The sequence below is a fragment of the Coregonus clupeaformis genome, chromosome 14, assembly GCF_020615455.1.
Source record: "Coregonus clupeaformis isolate EN_2021a chromosome 14, ASM2061545v1, whole genome shotgun sequence".
NCBI lineage: Eukaryota > Metazoa > Chordata > Actinopteri > Salmoniformes > Salmonidae > Coregonus > Coregonus clupeaformis.
Window position 1 is genome coordinate 36,315,243 of NC_059205.1, and position 16,874 is coordinate 36,332,116.

General features: G+C 42.8%; 1 protein-coding gene across 6 annotated transcripts in view; it reads left to right on the forward strand.

The window, feature by feature from the left end:
- The window catches only part of LOC121580958 (catenin delta-2), a 117,330-nt gene that overhangs the window by 29,430 nt on the left and 71,026 nt on the right, over positions 1 to 16,874 (forward strand). For all 6 annotated transcript variants that reach the window (XM_041896190.2, XM_041896192.2, XM_041896191.2 and 3 more), the window contains one exon: positions 629 to 741. In XM_041896190.2, coding sequence (XP_041752124.1) covers positions 629 to 741 — 113 coding nt within the window. The remainder of the gene's footprint in view (positions 1 to 628; positions 742 to 16,874) is intronic.

Here is a 16,874-nt window from a genome sequence, read left to right on the forward strand (position 1 = left end):
GTCCCTCCCCTGTGGTGTTTGGTGGGCGCGGTCGGAGTCCGCGCCTTTAGGGGGGGGTACTGTCACGCCCTGGCTCTGGGGACTCTAATATGTTGAGCCAGGGTGTGTATAGTCTATGTGTGTTCTAGGTTTCACTTTCTGGTTTTGTAGATCTATGTTGGCCAGGGTGGCTCCCAATCAGAGACGGCTGTAGCTCGTTGTCTCTGATTGGGAGTCATACTTAGGTAGCCGTTTGGCACTCCTTCATTGTGGTTTCTTGTTCTTATTTGGTTTGTGTATTACCATTGACTGTCACGTCATCGTTTTGATCGTGTGATCATTATCTAAATAAATATGTTCGCCTTCAACGCTGCGCCTTGGTCCTCATCTCTGTTCGACGAACGTGACAATTATAGCTCAGTATTTGAATTATTTATTTTATACAGTAATTTTAGCTCATCTTCCTCAAGGGTGTCAATTTCGGACCCCACTGTATATCATTTAGGCTACACTAACTGGATGTTTCGAAACATTTGAATTGTCACAATCTTCTTAAGCATAATTGCATGAATACATACAGTAAGCTAGATCCTATGTAGCACAATACAGGTATGCTTACTGACAATCACTTTTTCATATATTTCTACAGGAGCTGCAATTTGAGCGGCTGACTCGAGAGCTGGAAGCTGAACGGCAGATTGTCGCCACCCAACTGGAGCGATGCAAGCTAGGATCTGAGACCGGCAGCATGAGTAGCATCAGGTGTGTTCAGTAGAGTGGCGCCACATGCTCTCTCTCTTTCCCACTCTCTCTCTCTCTCTGCTCTCTTTTACTGTTTCCCCATCCTCCCCTGCCCCTCCCCTACCTGTTTTCATCAGGTGTGTTCAGTGGAGTGACGCTACCTCCCAGACCCCCTACCTGTCTGTTTCATTACGTGTGCTCAGTGGGATGAAAACTATTTTGTAGCTTTTCCATTAGAGACAGACAGTCCTTGGAACAATATGGTGGTCAGTCAGCAAGGTTGCTGAAAACCTGGGTAGAGATATAGAATTAACAGCCAGGTTTTATGATTTTAGACTCCAGTGTGAAAAATGCTGTTCACTTTGGAGAAAATAAAACACATTCATGTTGTTTTACCCCTACACCCCAAATATCACATCTTTCCCATCTCAGAACAGAACAGACACATTAAGAAACACGCCTGGCTGCCTGGCACATAATAGTGATAATAGCCTAGTATGCCATCAAGGGGCCAACGCAACAGAATATTCTGTGTCTCTTTTGTATACATACTTTAACCCAGAAGGGATTTCATCCTCAAACTAATTAGTCATCCTTTTATTGTAATTCTCGATTCAATTTACAGACAAACAATGAGCTAGATGCTCGTTCTGATTTCCAATTAACCATTTGACCTCTTAAGCACTAAACTCTGTCTCTCTCGCCGTGGAATCCTTTTGAATAGAATCTGCAGTGGAAAATGTTGTGTGGGATTTATGAAAGTCTGTCTAATCAGACAACCAATTAAATGCTCTAACTTGATTGCATGTTCAGTAACAATCGTGTAGTGTGTATTGTGCAACATTTTTCTGGTGGAGAGTCGTCTTTGTGGGGTCACTATGAACCATTTAGGATGATTATACCAAAGTATTACCAATCAAAACGATTAAACTGCTCCGGTTTATGGTAAAACCCTGTCAAAACATTGAATGGACCACTTCCTAGCAAACATGTTGATTCACTATTATAGTAACCCAGCATTTCCATAACAACACTTATCCCAAATCTAGTAATGGTGAAGTCAAAGTGTGTTCTGGGGTTGAAAGACCTTAAGAGTTGTTAATGACTCGCCTACTCCCCCCTTAATACGTCAGTTCAGGTCAAATGTCTTGGGTGGCATATGTTACCTTATCAGTTAACTCAAACCAAGAAGATCAGCCACCTGCAGATCCAAATAAACAGATTCTCATCCACAGTATTATTACACCAGCCTTCTTGCTGTTGCTGGGTCTGAAGACTTAGGCCTCACATTGTTAGTTGACCAACTTGGGTTGAGTAAGGCAGATGACATTGCATTCTGTCAAAACAGGACCATAATGCATCCCAATAGTGTCTCAATTTGTTGTTAGTGTCCATTTAGCTTGTGTTGTTGTAAGAGCATGTTGGTGAGCTTGACTGAACTGAGGAGCCAGTGTGTTTGTGTCTTTGTTTGAGTGTGATGCAGTGGGTCTATTTCCCATGGCGCCTCGTCCAGACACATCACTGTTTTCCACCCGCAGTCAATCCATTATAGGCTAGCTCCTACCCACAGATCATCTTTATTCAAGACTTCCAAAAACATCAGATTCCTTCTCCCCTAGTTTCCCAGAAATATTACGGTTGATTGACTGACCTTTAAAAACTTTCCCCCTTTCTAATGGGTCTTGCGTTTCAAGGGCCCTTGTCAAGATTCCATCATGACAGTTAATCTCCTCTCAGACTGTTAAAGGGAAGATTGCATAATTAAGTTGCTGTTAAATATTCTGATTGGTTTCATCCTTCCAACTAAAAGTCTCAATACGACATATCACTTTACATTTGTATTTTGGGAGAAATCTATATTTTATCTGAATTTGACCGAAGTCATGTCGGAAAAGCATTCGGAAAAGTGACGTCAAGAGAAGAACACACAAGTGAATACACAGCAGGAGTGAAGCCAATGTCCACATAAGACAGTAAAGACCCACATCATACCGAGTCCTCATTGCTTTAGAAAAAATATTTTGGCACTCTGAATAAAGCCAATTTATCATCTGACCATATCCTGTGATTTCTTTATTCTGTATCAGCAATTTTTTAAAATAACTTATACAGCACGCAGGCTTTTAGCATAGCCCCTTTTACACCCGTGCTGGCTTAAGGCATCTGCATGCTTCCCAGCCAAAACAGTTTGTAAGAGTTTGTGCATATATTATGACGACATTTTGTGAAATTTTGTTTTGGACTTCAGGAAGGCTTTTTTCGGCTGTTCGGGCACGCAAAATGTTTGCTTGAGACTAGGGCTGTGGCGGTCACGAAATTTTGTCAGCCGGTGATTGTCAAGCAAATAATAAGCAAAATGACCGTTAATTAACATAAACACATTTAGCATCTCCTGGCTTCCACACATAGCCTACAAGCCACTGATGTAGACCTTTGGAACATCTACATTTAAAAAAGTCTAATAAATCCATGTAATATAGCCTACACCTTCACAATAAATCCATTATTTATTTTAGACAGGTCTAAAGAAGCATGATAGGAAGAAAATGTAGTATATTTCAGAAGAACAGAATAGCATACTCTGAGTTGTCCTTATGTTAGGTCCTGATCTGGCTATTTTAAAAAATAAAAATATTTAACCTTTATTTAACCAGGTAAGCCAGTTGAGAACAAGTTCTCATTTACAACTGCGACCTGGCCAAGATAAAGCAAAGCAGTGCGATAAAAACAACACAGAGTTACATATGGGGTAAAACAAAACATAAAGTCAAAAATACAACAGAAAATATATATACAGTGTGTGCAAATGTAGCAAGTTATGGAGGTAAGGCAATAAATAGGCCATAGTGCAAAATAATTACAATTAGTATTAACACTGGAATGATAGATGTGCAAGAGATGATGTGCAAATAGAGATACTGGGGTGCAAATGAGCAAAATAAATAACAATATGGGGATGAGGTAGTTGGGTGGGCTAATTTCAGATGGGCTGTGTACAGGTGCAGTGATTGGTAAGGTGCTCTGACAACTGATGCTTAAAGTTATTGAGGGAGATAAGAGTCTTCAGCTTCAGAGATTTTTGCAGTTCGTTTCAGTCATTAGCAGCAGAGAACTGGAAGGAATGGCGGCCAAAGGAGGTGTTGGCTTTGGGGATGAACAGTGAGATATACCTGCTGGAGCGCATACTACGGGTGGGTGTTGCTATGGTGACTAATGAGCTAAGATAAGGCGGGGATTTGCCTAGCAGTGATTTATAGATGGCCTGGAGCCAGTGGGTTTGGCGACGAATGTGTAGTGAGGACCAGCCAACAAGAGCGTACAGGTCACAGTGGTGGGTAGTATATGGGGATTTGGTGACAATTTTTTTTGTAAATGACATCACTGAAGTCAAGGATCGGTAGGATAGTCAGTTTTACGAGGGCATGTTTGGCAGCATGAGTGAAGGAGGCTTTGTTTGTGAAATAGGAAGCCAATTCTAGATTTTACTTTGGATTGGAGATGCTTAATGTGAGTCTGGAAGGAGAGTTTACAGTCTAACCAGACACCTAGGTATTTGTAGTTGTCCACATACTCTAGGTCAGACCCGTCGAGAGTAGTGATTCTAGTCGGGTGGGCGGGTGCCAGCAGTGTTCAATTGAAGAGCATGCATTTAGTTTTACTAGTGTTTAAGAGCAGTTGGAGGCTACGGAAGGAGTGTTGTATGGCATTGAAGCTCGTTTGGAGGTTTGTTAACACAGTGTCCAATGAAGGGCCAGATGTATACAAAATGGTGTCGTCTGCATAGAGGTGGATCTGAGAGTCACCAGCAGCAAGAGCGACATCATTGATATACACAGAGAAAAGAGTCGGCCCAAGAATTGAACCCTGTGGCACCCCCATAGAGACTGCCATAGGTCAAGACAACAGGCCCTCCGATTTGACACATTGAACTCTATCTGAGAAGTAGTTGCTGAACCAGGCGAGGCAGTCATTTGAGAAACCAAAGCTATTTAGTCTGCCAATAAGAATGCGGTGGTTGACAGAGTCAAAAGCCTTGGGCAGGTCGATGAAGACGGCTGCACAGTACTGTCTATTATCGATCGCGGTTATAATATCGTTTAGGACCTTGAGCGTGGCTGAGGTGCACCCATGACCAGCTCGGAAACCGGATTGCATAGCGGAGAAGGGACCGGTGGATTCGAAATGGTCGGTGATCTGTTTGTTAACTTGGCTTTCAAAAACCTTCGAAAGGCAGGGCAGGATGGATATAGGTCTGTAACAGTTTGGATCTAGAGTGTCACCCCCTTTGAAGAGGGGGATGACCGCGGCAGCTTTCCAATCTCTGGGGATCTCAGTCGTTACAAAAGAGAGGTTGAACAGGCTAGTAATAGGGGTTGCGACAATTTCGGCAGCTATTTTTAGAAAGAAAGGGTCCAGATTGTCCAGCCCAGATGATTTGTAGGGGTCCAGATTTTGCAGCTCTTTCAGAACATCAGCTGTCTGAATTTGTGTGAAGGAGAAGCGGGGGGGGCATGGGCAAGTTCCAGCGGAAGGTGCAGAGCTGGTGGCCGGGATAGTGGTAGCCAGGTGGAAAGCATTGCCAGCCGTAGCAAAATGCTTGTTGAAATTCTTGATTATTGTAGATTTATTGGTGGTGATAGTGTTTCCTAGCCTCAGTGCAGTGGGTGGCTGGGAGGAGGAACTATTATTCTCCATGGACTTAAAAGTGTCCCAAAACTTTTTGGAGTTAGTGCTACAGGATGCAAAATTCTGTTTGAAAAAGCTAGCCTTTGCTTTCCTAACTGCTTGTGTATATTGGTTCCTAACTTCCCTGAAAAGTTGCATATCGCGGGGGCTATTCAATGCTAATGCAGTAAGCCACAGGATGTTTTTGTGCTGGTCAAGGGCAGTCAAGTCTGAGGAGAACCAGGGGCTATATCTGTTCTTAGTTCTGAATTTTTTGAATGGGGCATGCTTATTTAATATTGAGAGGAAAGCACTTTTAAAGAACAACCAGGCATCCTCTACTGACGGAATGAGATCGATATCCATCCAGGATACCTGGGCCAGGTCAATTAGGAAGGCCTGCTCGCTAAAGTGTTTTAGGGAGCGTTTGACAGTGATGAGGGGTGGTCGTTTGACTGCGGACCCATTACGGACGCAGGCAATAAGGCAGTGATTGCTGAGATCCTGGTTGAAGACAGCGGAGGTGTATTTAGAGGGTAAGTTAGTCAGGATGATATCTATGAGGGTGCCCATGTTTACGGATTTAGGGTTGTACCTGGTAGGTTCCTTAATAATTTGTGTGAGATTGAGGGCATCTAGTTTGGATTGTAGGATGGCCGTGGTGTTAACCATATCCCAGTTTAGGTCACCAAGCAGTATGAACTCTGAGGATAGATGGGGGGAAATCAATTCACATATGGTGTCCAGGGCACAGCTGGGGGCTGAGGGGGTCTGTAGCAAGCGACAACAGTGAGAGACTTGTTTCTGGAAAGTTGGATTTTTAAAAGTAGGAGCTCAAACTGTTTGGGCACAGACCTGGATAGTATGATAGAGCTCTGCAGTAGATTGCAACTCCACCCCCTTTGGCAGTTCTATCTAGACGGAAAATGTTGTAGTTGGGGATGGACATTTCTGAATTTTTGGTGGCCTTCCTAAGCCAGGATTCAGACACTGCTAGAACATCAGGGTTGGCGGAGTGTGCTAACGCAGTGAATAACTCAAACTTAGGAAGGAGGCTTCTGATGTTAACGTGCAGAAAACCAAGGCTTTTACGGTTACAGAAGTCAACAAATGATAACTCCTGGGGAGTAGGAGTGATACTGGGGGCTGCAGGGCCTGGGTTAGCCTCTACATCACCAGAGGAACAGAGGAGGACTAGAATAAGGATACGGCTAAAGGCTTTAAGAACTGGTCTTCTAGTGCGTTGGGTACAGAGAATAAAGGGGGCGTTGTAGAATAGATTCAGGGCATTATGTACAGACAAGGATATGGAAGGATATGAGTAAAGTGGAGGTAAACCTAAGCATTGGGTAACAATGATAGAGATAGCATCACTGGAGGCACCGATTGAGCTGGTCTCGGCGTGTATGGGGGGTGGAACAAAGGAGCTATTTGAGGCAGTTTGAGAGGGACTTGGGGTTCTACAGTGAAATTGTATAATAAGAACTAACTGGAACAGCAATAGGCAAGGCATATTGACACGGGAGAGAGGCATAAAGCAATCACAGGTGTTATTAGAGAGAGCTAAGACAACAACAAAGTTTGGGCTGAAGCTAAACAGATAAACAGGACAGGGTACCGTGTAAAGGAACAGTCCAGCAGGCATCAGCTGTGCAGCTGAGTGAGCTGAGTAGTAGGCATACCCCTACTAGCTAACCACTAGCAACCTTGAAACACATCACTTATAAGCAGTTCAGCATTTTTTGTACTGTTAGTCAAAACCAAGATAAACCTTTACCATCATAGTAGACATTGAACATCTATAACCAAACCGGCTAAAACTCTGTTGTTGGCTGATGGTAGCTATAGCTAGCCACATGCTAACATTGAGTGCTAACGTTACTAATGTTACTAGCAGCAGTAACAGTAAGTCCAGGTATAATGGATAACACAAACATTGGCTACCATGATATCCTGCAAGTTATATTGGTTAATAAAAATCAGGCAGTTAAGCAAAAATAAAGACATACCTTGAAATAAACAATGCAGACAAGATTTGCTTAGAATTCCGTGGCATTATTTTATAGTATGAAGAATACAATTGAACAACGCTGAATAAAATAGAAAGGATATTTTCTCCAAACTATTTGAGGGAGCGGTTAACAAATTAAAAGGTATTCCCTATGCTTAATTTGGAGTTCATTTTCATGCCAGCCAGGTAGGCTATACTCCTGTTGTAAATATAAGCAATGTGCTTAATATTAGGAAAGTAGAGAAATAGATATAGTAGGCCTAGCCTATAGAAAGCTGACGGGATCCTCCTCTTTTTAGTAGAGGCCATCACTCTGTTTTCTCGCACAATTGCATAGCCTATAGAAATGTTGCGCAACATGAGCTCATGGGCTCTCATGAAGTGTTTGATTCGAGTTTCGATTACATTTGCATTGATGTCAGAGTGATTAGAGGGACAATAGAGTGCTGAGTACCAGGCAGTTAGCAAGTTTGGTAGGCTAATAATGACCAGCAGCAGCATCAGAGCTTGGAGAAGCCTAATTACCGTGACTAAGCAGTCACGTGGAATTTGACTGCCTTCATGACTCGTGACCGCCGGTGTGGCGGTAATACGGTCACCGCAACAGCCCTACTCGAGACCAGCCGAAGTTCGGGAGCCAAAGTCTATGTCCCTTCGTCCGTGATTGGTCAACTGTAGGGATTCTTCAATAAAGTCTTTGTTGTCATTCAACGGGAGACGACTCGTTTTCCATTGCTATTTTTTTCCATTGAAAAATACTGCACCAAACATCTTAGTTAGATGTAAAATTGCGCGACTAAGATCTCCTCGGCAAAAACGTCAAAATGAATGACAGATTTCTTGAGATCTTAGATTAATTCGGACTATTTTAATTCTGATTAATTCTGACTACGGCGTCTCAAAACAGACAAACAGTACTATTGCTGCTTTATTCTCGTTTTTCAAACTAAGGTATTTTAAGGGAGTATGCGAGCACATTCGTTCGGGTTCGCCTAGCCGACTTCGGACTCCTTTACCTCTACTAGCTAACCACTAGCAACCTTGAAACACATCACTTATTAGCAGTTCAGCATTTTTTGTACTGTTACACAAAACCAAGATAAACCTTTACCATCAAAGTAGACATTGAACATCTATAACCAAACAGGCTAAAACTCTGTTGTTGGCTGATGGTAGCTATAGCTAGCCACATGCTAACCTGAGTGCTAACGTTACTAATGTTACTAGCAGCAGTAACAGTAAATCCAGGTATAACACAAACATTGGCTACTATGATATCTTGCAAGTTATATTGGCTAATAAAAATCAGGCAGTTAAGCAAAAATAAAGACATATCTTGAAATAAACAATGACATTAATCCGATTGATATTTGACCATTCATTTCTGCAAACATGCAGTATTGAAGAGTTGTTGTAGCTTGCTTGCCAGTTCGTTTTGCATGGCCCGGTGCACTTAGATAGTTGGCTATCTTATTTATTTATTTATTATCTATTAGCAACATAACACGAAAAAACTATTTGGGCACTTTGTACCTATTTAACCGATTCACCACCATCACCGAAGCCACCAGCAGACTGTTGCTTTCTTGACGTCAAAGCTGCAATCTATTGTTGGTATATGAGTTTTTTATAAATGTAATTCAAATTGAAAAAATAGAAGTGAATATTTTTTTAAATAAACTTTTGCATAAAGACTGTTTAGATGGAATATAATCAATCTACGTTGTTAGAGTTGTGGAATATCTATTGTGCAACCTTTCCTTTAAGATGTTTTGCTTCCAAGTCTTTGAAATGTATAGTTTTTAGGGCAGACTGATTTACCTGTCAGAAAGGTTTGATGTGAAAGGCATAGGATGAACATTTCTTTTCTTGCTGAATCAGTGTTGTATGAAGCTTGAAGGACATTCCCTGCTCCTCCTCTGCTGATATCTAAACCTGAGTGTTGTGTCCCTGAGGTAACTGAATGTCACCGTGAAGGTCAGGTTGGGGGAGCCGTTCTCTCCTCTGACAGACAGGAGATCTGATCCCACTGATCAGTTATTCATTGAAGACTACACCACACCAGACCAGACCCTATGGGTGAGCAAATAGAGAATCCAATATTGGATTATACTGGTCAATATCTGTGTCTTCTGTTTTAAGTGACCTGAGGTGGTGTCGGTGAGCTGCCAATCAAGTATGTGATCTGATGACTTTTTTTATGACTGGTTTCTTATTCAACATTTATGAATCCGACTTTGCACCAGGTCATTTTTTTGTAATTGAAAAAAATCGAAATCCCAGAGGAACTCTGTCACTGAACCTGAAAGCACAGTGAAACACAATTACCTGGAGTCATCATATTCTGTATGCACTCAACAGACTGCTATAGTGATGGGGAGAAACATCGATACAGTTATTAAATTGATATTTGACTCCAAGTATAGATTTGTAAAAATATGTACAGTACATTCGGAAAATAATCAGAACCCTTCCCTTTTTCCACATTTTGTTACATTACAGCCTTATTCTAAAATTGATTAAATAAAAAAAAAATCCTCATCAATCTACACATAATACCCCATAATGACAAAGCGTAGACAGGTTTTTAGAAATGTTTGCTTATGTATTACAAATAAAAAACAGAAATACCTTATTTACATAAGTATTCAGACCCTTTACTATGAGACTCGAAATTGAGCTCAGGTGCATCCTGTTTCCATTGATCATCCTCGAGATGTTTCTACAACTTGATTGGAGTCCACCTGTGGTAAATTCAATTGATTGGACATGATTTGGAAAGGCACACACCTGTCTATATAAGGTCCCACAGTTGACAGTGCATGTCAGAGCAAAAACCAATCCATGAGGTCGAAGGAATTGTCCATAGAGCTCAGAGACAGGATTGTGTCGAGGCACAGATCTGGGGAAGGGTACAAAAACATTTCTGCAGCATTGAAGGTCCCCATGAACACAGTGGCGTCCATCATTCTTAAATGGAAGAAGTTTGGAACCACCAAGACTCTTCCTAGAGCTGGCCGCCCGGCCAAACTGAGCAATCGGGGGAGAAGGGAGGTGACCAAGAACCCAATGGTCACTCTGACAGAGTTCCAGAGTTCCTCTGTGGAGATGGGAGAATCTTCCAGAAGGGCAACCATCTCTGCAGCACTCCACCAATCAGGCCTTTATGGTAGAGTGGCATGACGGAAGCCACTCCTCAGTAAAAGGCACATGACAGCCCGCTTGGAGTTTTCCTAAAGGCACCTAATGGACTCTCAGACCATGAGAAACAAGATTCTCTGGTCTGATGAAACCAAGATTGAACTGTTTGGCCTGAATGTCAAGCGTCACGTCTGGAGGAAACCTCGCACCATCCCTACGGTGAAGCATGGTGGTGGCAGCATCATGCTGTGGGGATGTTTTTCAGCGGCAGGGACTGGGAGACTAGTCAGGATCGAGGGAAAGATGAACGGAGCAAAGTACAGAAAGATCCTTGATGAAAACCTGCTCCAGAGCACTCAGGACATTAGACTGGGGCGAAGGTTCACCTTCCAACAGGACAACGACCCTAAGCACACAGCCAAGACAATGCAGGAGTGGCTTCGGGACAAGTCTGAATGTCCTTGAGTGGCCCAGCCAGAGCCCAGACTTGAACCCGATTTAACATCTCTCTATATACAGTATATACACTGCTCAAAAAAATAAAGGGAACACTTAAACAACATATCCTAGATCTGAATGAATGAAATAATCTTATTAAATACTTTTCTCTTTACATAGTTGAATGTGCTGACAACAAAATCACACAAAAATTATCAATGGAAATCAAATGTATCAACCCATGGAGGTCTGGATTTGGAGTCACCCTCAAAATTAAAGTGGAAAACCACATGAGGTCTAGCATTGTCTTGCATTAGGAGGAACCCAGGCCAACCGCACCAGCATATGGTCTCACAAGGGGTCTGAGGATTTCATCTCAGTACCTAATGGCAGTCAGGCTACCTCTGGCGAGCACATGGAGGGCTGTGCGGCCCCCCAAAGAAATGCCACCCCACACCATGACTGACCCACCGCCAAACCGGTCATGCTGGAGGATGTTGCAGGCAGCAGAACGTTCTCCACGGCGTCTCCAGACTCTGTCACGTCTGTCACATGTGCTCAGTGTGAACCTGCTTTCATCTGTGAAGAGCACAGGGCGCCAGTGGCGAATTTGCCAATCTTGGTGTTCTCTGGCAAATGCCAAACGTCGTGCACGGTGTTGGGCTGTAAGCACAACCCCCACCTATGGACGTTGGGCCCTCATACCACCCTCATGGAGTCTGTTTCTGACCGTTTGAGCAGACACATGCACATTTGTGGCCTGCTGGAGGTCATTTTGCAGGGCTCTGGCAGTGCTCCTCCTGCTCCTCCTTGCACAAAGGCGGAGGTAGCGGTCCTGCTGCTGGGTTGTTGCCCTCCTACGGCCTCCTCCACGTCTCCTGATGTACTGGCCTGTCTCCTGGTAGCGCCTCCATGCTCTGGACACTACGCTGACAGACACAGCAAACCTTCTTGCCACAGCTCGCATTGATGTGCCATCCTGGATGAGCTGCACTACCTGAGCCACTTGTGTAGGTTGTAGACTCCGTCTCATGCTACCACTAGAGTGAAAGCACCGCCAGCATTCAAAAGTGACCAAAACATCAGCCAGGAAGCATAGGAACTGAGAAGTGGTCTGTGGTCACCACCTGCAGAACCACTTCTTTATTGGGGGTGTCTTGCTAATTGCCTATAATTTCCACCTGTTGTCTATTCCATTTGCACAACAGCATGTGCAATTTATTGTCAATCAGTGTTGCTTCCTAAGTGGACAGTTTGATTTCACAGAAGTGTGATTGACTTGGAGTTACATTGTGTTGTTTAAGTGTTCCCTTTATTTTTTTGAGCAGTGTATATACAGTACTAGTCAAAAGTTTGGACACACCTACTCATTCAAGGGTTTTTATTTATATTTACTATTTGCTACAGCTTTGCACACTCTTGGCATTCTCTCAACCAGCTTCATGAGGAATGCTTGTCCAACAGTCTTGAAGGAGTTCCAACATATGCTGAGCACTTATTGGCTGCTTTTCCTTCACTCTGCGGTCCAACTCATTCTAAACCATCTCAATTGGGTTGAGGTCGGGTGATTGTGGAGGCCAGCTCATCTGATGCAGCACTCCACCACTCTCCTTCTTGGTAAAATAGCCCTTACACAGCCTGGAGGTGTGTTGAGTCATTGTCCTGTTAAAAAACAAAATGATAGTCCCACTAAGGGCAAACCAGATGGGATGGCATATCGCTGCAGAATGCTGTGGTAGCCATGCTGGTTAAGTGTGCCTTGAATTCTAAATGAATCACTGACAGTGTCACCAGCAAAGCACCCCCACACCATCACACCTCCTCCTCCATGCTTCACGGTGGGAACCACACATGAGGAGATCATCCATTCACCTACTCTGCGTCTCACAAAGACACAGCGGTTGGAACCAAATATCTCAAATTTGGACTCATCAGACCAAAGGACAGATTGCCACCGGTCTAATGTCCATTGCTCGTGTTTCTTGGCCCAAGCAAGTCTCTTCTTCTTACTGGTGTCCTTTAGTAGTGGTTTCTTTGCAGCAATTCGACCATGAAGGCCTGAGTCACGCAGCCTCCTCTGAACAGTTGATGTTGAGATGTTTTTGTTACGTGAACTCATTTATTTGGGCTGCAATTTCTGAGTCTGGTAACTGTAATTAACTTATCCTCTGCAGTAGAGGTAACTCTGGGTGTTCCTTTCCTGTGGCGGTCCACACGAGAACCTGTTTCATCATAGTGCTTGATGGTTTTTGCGACTGCACTTGAAGAAACTTTAAAAGTTCCTGAAACGTTCCGTATTGACTGATCTTCATGTCTTAAAGTAATGATGGACTGTCGTTTCTCTTTCCTTATTTGAGCTGTTCTTGTCATAATATGGACTTGGTCTTCTACCAAATAGGTCTATCTTCTGTATACCACCCCTACCTTGTCACAACACAACACAACAAATGCTCAAACTTATTAAGAAGGAAAGAAATTCCACAAATTAACTTTTAACAAGGCACACCTGTTAATTGAAATGCATTCCAGGTGACTACCTCATGAAGCTGGTTGAGAGAATGCCAAGATTTTGCAAAGCTGTCATCAAGGCAAAAGATGGCTACTTTGAAGAATCTCAAATATAAAATATATTTCGATTTGTTTAACACTTGTTTGGTTTCTACATGATTCCATATGTGTTCTTTCATAGTTTTGATGTCTTCACTATTATTCTACAAGGTAGAAAATAGTAAAAATAAAGAAAAACCCTGGATGAGTAGGTGTGTCCAAACTTTTGACTGGTACTGTATATATATGTTAATGCATTAGCTGAGCCAAACCTCTGGTATTTTTCATCGTATAGCTTGTTCTCCATCTTTTTAAATAGTTGGCCAACATGTTTTCAGCAGTTTTTTCACCCTGACTGATCAAAACTCGTTTTCCCATGCTCTTTCATCTCTCTGCGGCAGACATACAGTGGGGGAAAAAAGTATTTAGTCAGCCACCAATTGTGCAAGTTCTCCCACTTAAAAAGATGAGAGAGGCCTGTAATTTTCATCATAGGTACACATCAACTATGACAGACAAAATGAGAAAAAAAATCCAGAAAATCACATTGTAGGATTTTTTATGAATTTATTTGCAAATTATGGTGGAAAATAAGTATTTGGTCAATAACAAAAGTTTCTCAATACTTTGTTATATACACTTTGTTGGCAATGACACAGGTCAAACGTTTTCTGTAAGTCTTCACAAGGTTTTCACACACTGTTGCTGGTATTTTGGCCCATTCCTCCATGCAGATCTCCTCTAGAGCAGTGATGTTTTGGGGCTGTTGCTGGGCAACACGGACTTTCAACTCCCTCCAAAGATTTTCTATGGGGTTGAGATCTGGAGACTGGCTAGGCCACTCCAGGACCTTGAAATGCTTCTTACGAAGCCACTCCTTCGTTGCCCGGGCGGTGTGTTTGGGATCATTGTCATGCTGAAAGACCCAGCCACGTTTCATCTTCAATGCCCTTGCTGATGGAAGGAGGTTTTCACTCAAAATCTCACGATACATGGCCCCATTCATTCTTTCCTTTACACGGATCAGTCGTCCTGGTCCCTTTGCAGAAAAACAGCCCCAAAGCATGATGTTTCCACCCCCCATGCTTCACAGTAGGTATGGTGTTCTTTGGATGCAACTCAGCATTCTTTGTCCTCCAAACACGACGAGTTGAGTTTTTACCAAAAAGTTATATTTTGGTTTCATCTGACCATATGACATTCTCCCAATCCTCTTCTGGATCATCCAAATGCACTCTAGCAAACTTCAGACGGGCCTGGACATGTACTGGCTTAAGCAGGGGGACACGTCTGGCACTGCAGGATTTGAGTCCCTGGCGGCGTAGTGTGTTACTGATGGTAGGCTTTGTTACTTTGGTCCCAGCTCTCTGCAGGTCATTCACTAGGTCCCCCCGTGTGGTTCTGGGATTTTTGCGATCATTTTGACCCCACGGGGTGAGATCTTGCGTGGAGCCCCAGATCGAGGGAGATTATCAGTGGTCTTGTATGTCTTCCATTTCCTAATAATTGCTCCCACAGTTGATTTCTTCAAACCAAGCTGCTTACCTATTGCAGATTCAGTCTTCCCAGCCTGGTGCAGGTCTACAATTTTGTTTCTGGTGTCCTTTGACAGCTCTTTGGTCTTGGCCATAGTGGAGTTTGGAGTGTGACTGTTTGAGGTTGTGGACAGGTGTCTTTTATACTGATAACAAGTTCAAACAGGTGCCATTAATACAGGTAACGAGTGGAGGACAGAGGAGCCTCTTAAAGAAGAACTTACAGGTCTGTGAGAGCCAGATATCTTGCTTGTTTGTAGGTGACCAAATACTTATTTTCCACCATAATTTGCAAATAAATTCATAAAAAATCCTACAATGTGATTTTCTGGATTTTTTTCTCTCAATTTGTCTGTCATAGTTGACGTGTACCTATGATGAAAATTACAGGCCTCTCATCTTTTTAAGTCGGAGAACTTGCACAATTGGAGGCTGACTAAATACTTTATTCCCCACTGTATAGTGAGCAATATGCTTGGAACATCAAATCGCTACAAAATCAATGTGTCAAATCGCAATACATATAGAATCGTGAGAATCGCAATACGTATCGTATCGGCACCTAAGTATCGTGATAATATCGTGAGATCCCTGGCAATTCCCAGCCCTAGACTGTTATATTTAATCATGTGTCCTACATATTTCGCATCGCATCCACTTCAATGAGTAAAATAGACAATTCCTGAGATACTTAAAACATAACAGCTCTGCCATTCTATCACACACACCTCTTTCCCCCCCCTAATTTGCCTCAGCAGAAATTAGACATGGTTAGACTGCTCCCTGGGGCTAAGTCTGGGCTAGTTCATTGACGTGACTATGTTTGTTCTGATCTTCAGATCTTCAAGTAGCCATTGTTTTGGCAGTCTGAATCCTTGCTTATAGCGCTGCAGCCTGCTTATCTAATAGTCTAACAGGGGCTCCTGTAGGCAGAGCCCAGGTGTCTCCCCTAAACAGCTGCTGCTTGTGGTGAGGTGGTGGTTCTGTGCTCCGTTCAGGCCAGAGCGAGCCACTTCCCAGGGCGTGCGTTTGTCTACCTCCTAAATGCTGTTTGTCGGGCACAGCGAGGGCGTATTAAGTGGAAGCTGTCAGAGCGTTTTGCTGCCAGCTTAGTCTCTCCTAGTCTCCTGTGGCTTTAGCAAATATTGTAGTATGAAATGCAAATGGCACCATATTCACTTTATAGTGCACCACCTTTGACCAGAGCCCTATGGTAGTGCACTATAGGGAATAGGGTGCCATTTGAGATTCTGCCACTGAGGAGAGGGTGAGAGACATTATGGTGCATGTGTGGTATTGTGCTCTTTGTTGCTTTCAACGTCATCATGTTGGAATTTCGATAACTGACATGGTTTGATATAGAAATGTTGAATAACTGGTATTGAGATCATGAAATGCAGCATGTTTGACAACAGTTTCTGAATCGACATAACAGAAAGAAAAGGCACATTAGCGACATAACAGAAAGAAAAGGCACATTCGAAAATGTTAAATAGCATCAAATGAAATTGTATTATAAGTCTTCTAAATGCCATGCTCACAATGTACTGGCATCTTTATGCTCTGATGAAACATTGCTCAATTTTATTAAAGGGCATCCAAAGGCAATGGCTTTGAATCGTGAATACAGTTCAGGTGAATAGACTGCATTATATTTTCATTCAAAAAAATTAAGTTTATATGACATTACATCAAAGGACTGTACTGTGTCAACGATCACACTGTGATACATTTCACTTCATATCCTCATATTTCCACATTACATTATAAGGGAATAGTCTCAATAATGGATGCTACTCACCCCCTACTACCCCAAT